This window comes from Prionailurus viverrinus, chromosome A3 (assembly GCF_022837055.1).
Source record: "Prionailurus viverrinus isolate Anna chromosome A3, UM_Priviv_1.0, whole genome shotgun sequence".
NCBI lineage: Eukaryota > Metazoa > Chordata > Mammalia > Carnivora > Felidae > Prionailurus > Prionailurus viverrinus.
Window position 1 is genome coordinate 103,623,846 of NC_062563.1, and position 12,892 is coordinate 103,636,737.

General features: G+C 47.7%; 1 protein-coding gene across 1 annotated transcript in view; it reads right to left on the reverse strand.

Annotated features, from left to right (window-relative positions):
• Positions 1-12,892, reverse strand: part of FBLN7 (fibulin 7) — a 50,020-nt gene that overhangs the window by 21,315 nt on the left and 15,813 nt on the right. Inside the window, exon 2 of the mRNA XM_047854604.1 lies at positions 3,804-3,963. Coding sequence (XP_047710560.1) covers positions 3,804-3,963 — 160 coding nt within the window. The remainder of the gene's footprint in view (positions 1-3,803; positions 3,964-12,892) is intronic.

Sequence of the window (12,892 nt, forward strand, 5' to 3'; positions counted from 1 at the left end):
ACAACCTTGACATGACAGTGGTGTGACCAGGGCGGGAGCTGGGAGCGGAGAAAGGCGGCTTGAACGCCGGCTGTGCTGTGAAGGTGTGCTGAGGGGAGACAGAGCCACTCCACCTTTTCCTCTACCCGCGGCTGGTGCCTCCCGTGGTCAGCACTTGTGGAAAGAAAGTTGCCAAATTGGGACAGGTTGGATATAGATTTTGTTTAGTCGGAAACTCAGAGCCACTTCTGAAATGCTTTAGAAGGAAATTCCAAGTGTCATTTGTGAAAATGCTCTTTGGTTTTAGACAGATGAGAAAGAAGCTGTTGCTTCGGCCGCTCAGGCTGCAGTGAGTGATAGAGAACCGCACAGCATCTGCCATGATGGGAACAGCTGCCCACACGTTCCCCCCACATCCTTCCCGGAGCAGCTGTGGCGGGCCGGGCCTGGGCAGACGGGCAGGAGATGGCCCCTTGGAGAACCCTCGGTCCCCTCTGGTTACCGGGGGACCACTGCCACAGCACTCTCCTTTAGTAAGCCTTCAACTTGACACCCAGTGGTAATAACGTTGTGAGATGGAAGCGAGTGTGAGTTCACGTCCCAATGCTTGGGAGCTCCCAGGCTGCTGCCTCAGTCCCTGAAAATAAATGACCTTATAGTCCTTTTAAAATATCAACTACGTTATTGTGCTGAAAGGCATATCAAATGCCTTTGGGGAAAGGAGTAGGGTCTCTTTGGGGATAAAAAATCTTTAAAATCCTCAAAAATGAGGGGTGCCGGTGTGGCTCATTTGGTTAAGCATCCGACTCTTGATTTTGGCCTAGGTCATGATCTTACGGTTCATGGGTTCAAGCCCCATGTCGGCTGACAGCAAGGAATCTGCTTGGGATTCTCTCTCTCCTTCTCTCTACCTTTCCTCTACTCGCACACACACACTCGTGCTCGCTCTCTCTCTCTCTCTCTCTCTCTCAAAATAAATAAACAAGTATTAAAACAAAACAAAAACACGAGACCTGTAGAGGACTCTGAAAACAAATCCTCAAAAAAGAAAAACTACCTGCTGGAGCAACTCACAGGTAAATCGTACCTGAGTAGATGCAACAGTCTCTGGCACACAGTAGGTGCTCAATAAGTGTTAGTAGAATTAATAAGTGGGTACAGGTCAATTAAAAATCAATTTGCAGTCACTTCTCAAATCGGAGCCAAAGGCCTCTGTCCAGTGAAGGACGTGCCCCTTGACTGGTTCATTATGAGCACGATGTGGTGAGTCTACAGGGCCACAGGGAAGCTCCCCGCGCTTTCTGGAATGAGGTTACTGTGTAAGGCATGAAATCAGCAGTGAAGCAATCCTAGAGACTGGGAGCACGAATGGAATGAGGCTGCCTGGTAAGCCCTGAAGCTGATGGGTTTTGATGTTCCCCAGAAAGGAAAGCTGGGAAAATAGGAGGGAGATTCTTAGAAGCCAGAAAGAGGAAGGCCAAGAAGTCTCCAGGCCTAGAAATCATTCTTCCTGACTCCTAGCAAATGCCCTTAGGGGGAAAAAAAAAAGTAAAAGACAGGGCACCTGGTTGGCTCAGTTGGTTATGTGTCCGACTCTTGATTTGGTCTCAGGTCATGATCTCATGGTTTGTGAGTTTGAGCCTCACATGGGGCTCTGTGCTGAGAGTGTAGAGCCTGCTTGGGATTTTCTCTCTCTCTCTCTCTCTCTCTCTCTCTCTCTCTCTGCCCTTCCTCCACCCCCCCAAATAAATAAATATATTTTTTAAGTAAAAAAAAAAAAAAAAAGTAAAAGGTAACTTCCCTACTACCTGCAGGCTCCAGGCCCAGGCTCAGCTTCCTAACCCCTAACCCGCAGTGGGGATCCTGACAACTGCCTGCTTCCATGTCCAACGCATGGGAGAGACAGAATGCACTGTGGCAATATTTAAAAGGAGAATTGGCAGGAGCACTTTGTGGCTCAGTTGGCTAAGCATCTGACTCTTGATTTCAGCTCAGGTCATGATCTCACAGTTCCGTGAGTTCAAGCCCCACGTCGGGCTCTGTCCTGATCGTGCAGAGCTGGCTTGGGATTCTGTCTTCCTCTCTCTCTGCCCCTCCCCTGCACTCTCTCTTTCTCAAAAATAAATAAGTAAACTTAAAAAAAAATCTTACAAAGAGCGAATTGGCCACTTAATAAGAAAAATTTTGTCTGGTTCAAGGAAGAAAGACCTGGAATCCGGCAATAAGAAGATCAATAATTTAACAATAGACCTCTCTATCTACTCTAGTGGACAGAAGCCTCTAATATAGGCAGGGCAGTCTTATGAATTATCTCTTGCAGGTTCTTCTTGGAAACTCCCAAGGACCATGGGAGCTGTGATCCTATGAAAGCAGAAAGGAGCCGTGTAGTTGTGCAGCTAGCAGGAAAAAAAAAAATCACATCTGGTACCTATTACTGCTAACTTACTCCTATTGGCCTCAGTTTCCTCATCTGTAGCACAAAGGAAGGATAGCCTGCCTCTCAGAGTCTGGCTGTGGGGAGCCCCACTGAAGGCTGGGCCTCACAGTGCCTTGGAGAGTGTGAGGAGTTTGGCAGGTAGGTCTAACTCTGTACCGGTGGGGCCGAGGAGAACAGCAGCAACTCAGTGCTGGGGAGACTCTGGATTTGCTGCTGTAATCTCTGAAGAGGTAGGGAATCCAACGCCTTCCACAGGAAACTTCGTCTCACACAACAAAGGAGGCCCTTGATAAATTGTCTGACATGAGTCAATGACAGCAGATATTCCATAGGCTCATGACGTAGAACAAACATGGTGACTGGTCCCCTGACTCCCGTCACCCTGAGGAGAGGCCAGAGGAAATCCAGTCACCCATCCAATGGCCCCACAGTGAGAGCTGTTACTGGGACAACCTGGAAAACGCCCAGTGTCTGTCAGAGTCCTACCCTCGGAGGGTCCACCGTAACCCTCACCAAACGGGACTTGCCCTCAGCAGCACCCCCTCCCACTAATGGAGGACTCAGGTCAGAGGACTAACGTCATGCCTGAGAAACTGAAGCCAATGTTGGTTGGGGGACTAGCAGGCATGCCACACTGGTGTGGGACGTTGTGGAGGGGAGGTGGTGTGTGTGTTCGGGGAGGGTGTATGTTCAGGGAGGGAGCTCTCTGTGCTTCCCATTCAGTTTTGCTGTAAACTTAAAACTGCTGGAAGAAAATAGCCGATAAAAATTTTTTTTAAAAATGGAACCAAATGGAGTCTTCCTGGGTGGGGACAGGGAAGGGAAAAGCAGCTCACGCTCTAAGAGTGGTGTCTTTTGACAATTCTGTGAAGATACTATGTAGACGAGAGCGTTAGTAAGCCTCAAATGAAAAGGGGAAATGGGTGACCTTCAGATGGGGGAGAGGAGAGCCAGCAGATGCTTTTTTTAACACACTCACCATACGCTCCTACCAACCAACCAGTATCTTATTTTATTTTTAAATTTATTATTTTTTTCAACGTTTATTTATTTATTTTGAGAGAGAGAGAGCATGGGCAGGGGAGGGGTAGAGAGAGACAGACAGAATCCCAAGTAGGCTCCGAGCCATCCGTGCAGAGCCCGATGTGGGGCTTGAGATCATGACCACAGCCAAAACCAAGAGTTGGATGCTCAACTGACTGAGCCACGCAGGCACCCCCCAACCAGGGTTTTAAAACGGGCCCCCAGCAGGAGGCGAGGTAGGGAAAGGCCCGGAATCCACTTCGGGACAGGGTGAGGCGTGGGCAGGTGGGGATGGGGACAGAACCCACAGGTGAAGGGCCCGAGTGTTGCGTGTGACCCTAGTGGTGCAGATGTGGGGACCCACCTGGGGGGGTGTCTGGGCCCACTCTGTTCACAGAGTTCTGCAGTGCAGCCAGCCGGTTCTTCATGTTGCGGATGCCCTCGGCGAAGCGCGTCTCCTGGCCCTTCAGCACCTGCTGCAGCTGGCGGATGGCCGTGAGGAGCTGCTGTTTGTTGAGACAGTTCTGGGGAGAGAAAAAGTCACGACCACCACCACCACCATGGCTGCTTCAGTGCCATGAGCTCGCTCTCAGCTTCCAGAAGCCACCCAGACCCCTGGGCCCCAAATGCCCTAGTGGCTCGCTAAGCACAATGGGAGAGTGGCCTCCCAAGGCGTCCCGACATCTGGTGCTGAGTTAGGTCACCAGACAAAGGTCCTGAGCACACATATCCTAGCGCCAGATCGCTTCTCAAGAAAAACAAAACTCCTGCTTTTCAGAGCAAAGGGCAGAACTGATGATTCCAAATGATTGGGAGGTTGAACAGCAAACCTAAGTGCCTTATGATCAGTAGTCTTACTTCAAAAGTACTTCCTAATTCTTCACTCTGAATTAATGCTCTGAAATCTGGGCTTCATGAACTTTTTCTTTCTTTCTCTCTTGAACAATTTTAAAAACAGATGGATGATAAAACATAAACCAGTCAAACCAGGGATGCTCGATGGTTCCTGTACTTTAAAAAATGTAACAAGGCAAATAAAAAAGAAATTCAGTAGAGTTAAAGAAGCATTCGATGAAAGTCAAAGTCCAGTTATAATGGATTTTAAAAAGCTTACAAAACAGGGGCGCCTGGGTGGCTCAGTTGGTTAAACGTCTGGCTTTTGATTTCCGCTCAGGTCATGATCTCACAGTTTGTGAGTTTGAGCCCCACATTGGGCTCTGCTCTGACAGCGGAGAGCCCGTTTCAGATCCTCTGTCTCCCTCTCTCTCTGACCCTCCTCCACTCGTGCTCTCTCTCTCTCAAAAGTAAACAACTTTTTAAAATCCTAAAAAGCTTAAAAAACAGAAAAAGGTGGCATGTGCTTATCATGATAAAGACTATCTAACCCAGCATCACACTTAGTGATAGAAACCTCAAGGTTTCCAGTCTCAATTGCCCTTTAGAGCCAGAACATGAAAAGGAGTAAAGAAGGGACCTTCTTTACAGTAGGACCTTGGCCTTGGGGGGAGTCCCATGGGGTCTGTGCGTTCCCTCAGCCTGGCCTTATCTAACCTGACTCACATTACCCGCACGGAACAAAGGAGAACAGCAAGAAGACAGTGAGAGTTATCTCTCGGGATAGGCTTATGGATCATTTTTAATTTTATCTTTTATACCTAATTCTTTTCTACAGTGAGTACTGGTTTTACAATTTTACGTAATTTTCTCAAAGGGCGCAGGGCGGCTGGGAGTCATGTGGCCTCCGCAGCCCGGGTGGCTTCCAGCCTTGCCAATGGCGTGCTGCCACCACGGTGGAAACAGAGCCGCTGCCGTTCTCCCAGGGCGGCTGCCAGGCCAAGGCACCTTGGGGATTTCACCAAACAGATGACTCACTGGCCCGCTTCAATGGATGCTTTTGACAAAGCTGAATCCCCAGTTGCCCCTGGAACTCGTTAACCCATGGGGGCTCCTTGGTCTCCACCCTAACTGGGGCCTGACTGGGCCTAGCCCCAAATGCAATTGCTGGGAAGAGAGGTTTTGTTTGTTTTCCTCCCTTCTCCCCCATTGTAGTGATTCCCACGCAGGCTCTGGGGCACCGGGGCAGCGAGTGACCTGCAATCCCCTACCCGCCCAGCACCACACACCATCCTACCCAGACTGGGTTTCCCACACCCACTTCTCCTCCCTTAAAGAAAAAAAGAAGCTGCTTATACACTGGATCTTAGCCAAAAGGCCAAGATGTGATTAGAAGCTGCTTTTATAGATGGCTTCCTGACTGGGGTGCCTGGGTGGCTCAGTCGGTTGGGCGCCTGACTTTGGCTCAGGTCATGATCTCACGGTTCGTGAGTTCAAGCCCAGTGTCGGGCTCTGTGCTGACAGCTCAGATTCTGATTCTGTCTGTCTGTCTGTCTCTCTCTCTGCCCCTGCCCGCTCACACTCTATCTCTCAAAAATGAATAAATGTAAAAAAAAATTTTTTTAATTAAAAAAAAAAGATGGCTTCATGACTTATGTGTTACACTTGTGAAGTTCGTCACAGTTGACAAGGCCATTTCTGCTTCAAAGAGTACTGCTGGCTGGTAGCATGCCCGTGAAGGCCTGGGATGGTCTCTATTTCACAGATGAAAATATATGGGCTGAAACTCAAGCAGCGGTCCCTGAATCATGCAGCTTAGGAGTGGTAAGGCCAAAATGGGAACACGGATGACATCCATCCCAGAGCTACCACCCCAGACCCCAAACCCTCGGCTGCACGTGCCCCAGTGGAGTGTCTTACGCCCTGTCTCATTTGTTCTTCACACATCCCTCTGTGGTGAATGATCTTATCGATTAATTTGCACTAGCAGCTGATATGCTGCTATGTTGCTATGACCTGAGCAACATAACCCACAGGAGTGGAGTTCTGGCTCCTGTGCAAGTTTCAGGTCAGGGAGCACAGGCAGTGGGGACAGGAAGCAGGGCCAGAGTGGAAGAAACATCCCTGACCACAATGAGCCCGGTGAGCAGCTGCCTCCCTCTTGTACAAGGTGGCCAGGGCCCTGACATCTGGAGAGGGCTCACTGGGCCACAGCTGCCCCAGGGGACACAGAAAGGCTACATTCTGAAGTGGGGAAGAGGAGATCAGTGCCACGGCCTCTGCCAGGGGCCTGGGTTGGTGCCATGGGGCTCCTAGAAGTAGAGAAAGGAGAACAGAGCAGGTGGAGGAAAAAAGGCCCGGGTTCCACTCGGCCGCTGGGCAGCCAAGTGTGTCTAACTGGCTCCTGGGTCCAGGCACAGCTGTCCTCTGCTTCTAGTGCACTTTCCGGAGCCCTTCCCAACACCCACACAGTGGACAATAGGCACCAACCTCCTAAGTTCTCACCTCACCAGTCACAATGGAAAAACCTTCAAGACCAAGCACAAAAAGACCTCATCCCAGGAGGGGAGGCCGATGGAAGGGTTTCAGGTGGACTTGCTGAGGGAAGATCTCAGAGCCCTGGCCCATCCCTGCCTCCATCCTCACCGGGGTGATGCCAACAGAACAATTTGGTGTAACAAGGAACTCTGTGAGCCCAGAAATAAACCCATGTGCTTATGGCCAATTAATTTATTTCTTTATTAAAAAAATTTTTTTTAATGTTTTTATTTATTTTTGAGACAGAGAGAGACAGAGCATGAGCAGGGGAGAGGCAAAGAGAGAGGGAGACACAGAATCTGAAGCAGGCTCCAGGCTCCGAGCTGTCAGCACAGAGCCGGACGTGGGGCTCAAACTCACAAACCGTGAGCTCATGACCTGAGCTGAAGTCGGATGCTTAACCGACTGAGCCACCCAGGCACCTCATGGCCAATTAATTTATGACAAAGGAGGTAAGAACACACAACGGGGAAGGGACAGTCTCTTCAATAAATGGTGCTGGGAAAACTGGACTGCCACATGCAAAAGGATGAAACTGGATCCCTACCTTACACCACACACAAAAACTAACTCAAACTGGGTTAAAGGCTTGAACTTAAGACCTAAAACCATAAAACTCCTAAAAGATAACATAGAGGGTAAGCTCCCTGGCATTGATCTTGGCAAGGATTTTTTTGGGCTTTAACACCAAAAGCAAAGGCAACAAAAGCAAAGATAAACAAATGGAGCTACAGCAAACTAAAAAAGCTCCAGCACAGCAAAGAAAACCATCAACAAGATGAAAAGGCAACATAGAGAGTGGGAGAAAATATTTGCAAATCATATATCTGATTAGGTGTTAGTATCCAAAATATATAAAGAACTCATATAATTCAATAGCAAAAAAACCCTATCTAATTAAAAATGGGCAGAGGAACTGAATAGACATTTTTCTTTTTCTTTTTTTTAAAGTTTATTTATTTTGAGAGAGAGACAGGGCACACACACACGCATGGCAGAGGGGCAGGGAGAGAGGGTGAGAGAATCCCAAGCAGGCTCTGCACTGTCAGCACAGAGCCTGATGCAGGGCCTGAACTCACAAACCTTGAGATCATGACCTGAGCCCAAATCTAGAGTTGGACACTTAACCGACTGAGCCACCCAGATGCCTCTGAACGGAGAATTTTTTTTTTAAAGAAGATATCCAGATGGCCAACAGGTACAAGAAAAGATGCTCAATATCATTTATCATCAAGGAAATGCAAATCAATACCACAGTGAGATCACCTCACACCTCTCCGGATGGCTAGGATCAAAAGGATAAGAAATAACAAGTGTTGGCAAGGTAGTGGAGAAAAGGGACTGCTTACTTGTGCACTGTTGGCAGGAATGTAAATTGGTGCAGGCACTGTGGAAGAGAGTATGGAGGTTCCTCAAAAAATTAAAAATGGAACTACCATATGATCCAGCAATTCTATATCCACTGTATCCAAAGGAAACAAGATCACTCTCTCAGAAAGACATCTGCAGCCCCATGTTTGTTGTACCATTTATTCACTCTAGCCAACATATGGAAGCAAACTCAGTGCCCACTGATGGGGGAAAAGATTTAAAAATGTGGTGTGTGTGTGTATATATATATATACACACACACACACACACATATATATACATATATATGTGTGTGTGTACACACACACACACACACACACACACACACACACAGTGGAATATTACTCAGCCATAAAAAAGAAGAAAATTTTGCTATTTGAGACAATATGGATATACCTTGAGGACATTATGCTAAGTGAAATAAGTCAGACAGAGAAAGACAAATACTACATGAAGTCACTTATATGTGAGATCTAAAACACCAAACAGATTGGTGGTTGCTTGAGTTGAAGGGTTGGGGGGGAGCAGAAGAAATGCATGAAGGGGGGGTCAAAAGGTACAAACTTCCAGTTATAAGATAAATAAGTTCTGGGGATGTGAGGTACAGCATAATGACTACGGTGAACAGTACTGTATATTTGAAAGTGGCTAAGAGAGGAGGTGTTCAAAGTTCTCATCACAAGAGAAAAACAACTTGTAGCTCTGGAAGGTGATGTTTACTAAACTTACTGTGGTGATTATTTCACTATATATATAATATAATATATAATAATAATACATAATATACAGAAATATATATATAGTGAAATATATATATATATAGAGAGAGAGAGAGAGAGTAAAAAAATAAAGTCCCTAATATTAAAAATAAAATAATAAATAAAAATAATAAAAAATAAAGCCCAATATTAAAAAATATTATTTATTATATTAAATACTATATTAAAAATAAAGTCCCTAATACTAAAAATAAAAAAATAATAAAATAAAATAAAATAAAGTCCCTAATACTAAAAAAAAAAAAAAAAAGAAAGAAAGAAAGAAAGAAAGAAAGAAAGAAAGAAAGAAAAGAAAGATCTTGTGCTCTTGGCAAGCCAGCAGGCCGGGTAGGGGCCAGGATGCCAGGGAACAGACAGAATGACTGTCTTTTGACATGAGGTTTGATGGGTCTGTATGGCAGTTGCTACTAACAGGGGATTTCCTTGATCCCAAAGTGCTAGAAATGGATCCCTTGAGAGCCACCCTCAAATCTGTTGCCTGGAGTGGGACTTTGGCACAGGCATGACTGGGTTCATCTGTAGGGCTGGGCGATGAGGCTGGAATCTTTACAGACCAAGTCAAGGGCTCAGGAGGTCTGCATTATGGGAACAAAAGAACACAGGAGGGGGGCTGAAGAGCTAAGTGTTTTCCCTTTCCAAACCGAGAGAGAATGATTTATCATTTTGCATGATCATAGAAAGCATACTTCCTGCAAAACAATTCAAAATACTGAAAACACATCAAAACAAAGAATAAGCAAGTCCCATGATCAGAGACAACCACTGTTGACTTTCTGTCTGTTTTGAACTTGGATTAGACGCACATGCACACATATACCAGGGTCATCTTGCACAGGCTGGACCACAGGATGCAGGTTCTGTATCAGCTCCCTCTTCTTGGCACTGGCTTGTGGCATTGCGTGGACGTCAGAAAGCACAGTTATCATCAAGGGACCCTGGCCCTCGATTTCACTTCTGATCCCAGTGCTGTCTTCAGTCTGGGGAAGGGGCTCCACTTGTCAGCCAGCTTCCCCCCCACACCCACTGCCATCTCCTGCTCTGGGCTGAGAGGGGCGGAAGCATGGAAACAAGTCCTTTCCTCTTTGCAAATGTAGCCCTTGGCAAGGTCGGGCCAAGGGGGCTGTGAGGGCCTCCGGGGCCGGGGGACAGGAAAGAGGCCAAACCCTCAGGAGTCCGCCACCTGCATGGCAGCCTGGCACTGGCACAGCAAAGCCTGGCTTTGGGCAGACCCTTCCCATCTCAAGGTCTCAGACCCCAACTGCAAAAAACAACCACAGGCTCCACATGCCTTTTTATAGCCCTCCTCCCACTCAGGTGGGAAGGCTCACCAAAACCATGACCGGGCAAAGGTCAAATCCAGATGGGGCTGGCAAGGAGAGGGCTCCACACAGGGAAGGGAGGGCATACCCCAGTGGCTGAGGAAGTCACCACGTTGGGGCCCCCACTTTCAAAGGTCTCTTCCAGAGCCCTCAAGGGGCCCTCATTTTTAATGTTTTTCTTTATTTTAAATTTTTTGATGTTATTTATTTTTGATAGAGAGAGAGAGTAAGCAGAGGAGGAGCACAGAGAGGGGAACAGAGGATCCTAAGTGGGCTCTGTGCTGACGGCAGTGAGCCCGATGTGGAGCTCGAACTCATGAACCTCAAGATCATGACCTGAGCTGAAGTCGGACGCTCAACCGACTAAGCCACCCAGGTGCCCCATTGTTAATATTTTTCTTGAGGAGATCCCCTCAAATGGTTTAAGTTTCCATCCCTTTGAAAGCTTGGCTCCATGCCTGGCTTATGCCGTTGACAATAAATAACGAAAAATAGTTTCCATTTCTTTGAGTTAATAATTTCTTTGAAATGGTACCAAGAAAAGACATGCAGAGAAACTCTTCCATCTTTGAGGAGAAAAGACCAGGATTTATGGTGTCCGTGTTCAAACTCTTCAAATGGGTGGGCACTTCATGCCACTCCATGCCAATGGCAGTATTTGCAGGGAAAGACATGAGCCAGTGAAAGAAGTAGCAACAGAAGTCACCCCGCCTGGCTGTTCCCAAGCTGGGGTGGAGGTGGCATAGATGGTTCTGGAACACACAGGCCAGTGCTGAGAGCCAGGAGGGTGGGGGCTCTGGTCCGAGGGTTCTTGGAAGTAATGCAGCCATCAAACCATATTCCACCCTCCCTGCTACCCCCCGGGGAAATCTTGCCCACCTTCTTCCCAACCCATTCTCTCATAATATTTATTCTGGAGGATCTAATGGACATTCATCAGAGCTTACAACACTCCCTTTCTCTGAAACTAACCAGTGCCCCAGTAGAGGTGGGCTTCCAGCGCCATTTTATACAACACCCTACCTGCTGGGCCAGGTGTGGACAAAGACAAAGGCTATATGCATCCCCCACCCCAGCTCACCCCATCACTATGCCAGAACCCAGAAGACCTGACCTCTACCACTACATCCATGCCTTCTGGCCGTTTGGGTTCAATTTATAAATGAAATTCGAGACCCAGAGCCTGCTCTCAAGGCACCTAAGGGCATGGATGCAGTTCCAGGGGTGTGCGTGGTTGGGGGGGGAGGGTGGTCTTTGAGGCTTTTGTTCTCACATGACCTGGCTCAATGGCCTTTCTTACGGTGACAGTCTTGAGACAGTGACAATCCCCAAGAGCCACCTCGCTGACAGTAGAACCCTGAGACCCCTTCAGGTGGCCACGGATGACCCCTCAGACCTCAGAGCGGCCGTCTCTTGAGCTGGTTTCTTCTAAGCCACAGCTATGTGTCACGTCAGCATTTTGTTAATGGGAACACAGATGTTTTGATGCCATTAGGTCTATGAAAGGACAGAGCACACTTGCCAAATGTGTGCCTGCTAGCCAAGGCTTGAAGCCCTCCGCCTCTGAGTCATGTCGGATTTGTGCATGTTTTGTTCTCCAGAAGTTATTTTAATTTTAGAGCAAGTCAGAGGCGGGTTATAACTCCTTCGCCTTCCCTCATCTCAGTGACCTCTACCCAGCACCCCAGAAGAGGAGAGAAAGTGGATGCTTCTGAGAGAAGTGAGTGAATTTTGCTTGGGGGGTTGGCCAAGGCCCTTGTCAGGCTTCTCTAGAGAAACAGAACCAACAGAATGCACACTGTGTATGCACACAACCTATTGAGAGAGACAGAGGATGAGAGGAAGATTTATTTTAAGAAACTGGCTCATGCAGTTGTGGGGGCTGAGAAGTCAAAATCTGCAAAGCACGTGGCAGGCTGAAGACCCAGGGAACAGTTGATGTAGCGTGAATCCAAAGGCAGTTTAGAGACAGAATTCCTTCCATCTTGGTGGCTCTTGGTCTTTTGATGGGGGCCCACCCACATCATGAAAGGCATCTGTTTTACTTAAAGTCTCCTGGTTTGATGCTAATCGCATCTAAAAACTACCTTCACAGCAACATCTAGATCCTAAGCGTTCGATCAAATATTTGGGGGTTTTGGTCTAGCCAAGTGGACACGTAAAATTAGCCACCACAGTCTTCCAGCTGAGACTCCTTTTGGAGCTCCGGACCCCTGGGTGCTCAGGGCATTTGGGGGCTTATGCTGGCTGTCCATAATTCTATATTTACACTCCAATCCCCCATCTTGTATAGTTTTTTTTTTTTAATTTTTTTTTTCAACGTTTATTTATTTTTGGGACAGAGAGAGACAGAGCATGAACGGGGGAGGGGCAGAGAGAGAGGGAGACACAGAATCGGAAGCAGGCTCCAGGCTCTGAGCCATCAGCCCAGAGCCTGACGCGGGGCTCAAACTCCCGGACCGCGAGATCGTGACCTGGCTGAAGTCGGACGCCCAACCGACTGCGCCACCCAGGCGCCCCTTGTATAGTTTTTAAAATGACCACAGAAGCGATGACAACAGAGGGAATCCAGAGCCAGCACCGTCACCACACTTTACACAAGTAACTCGTTA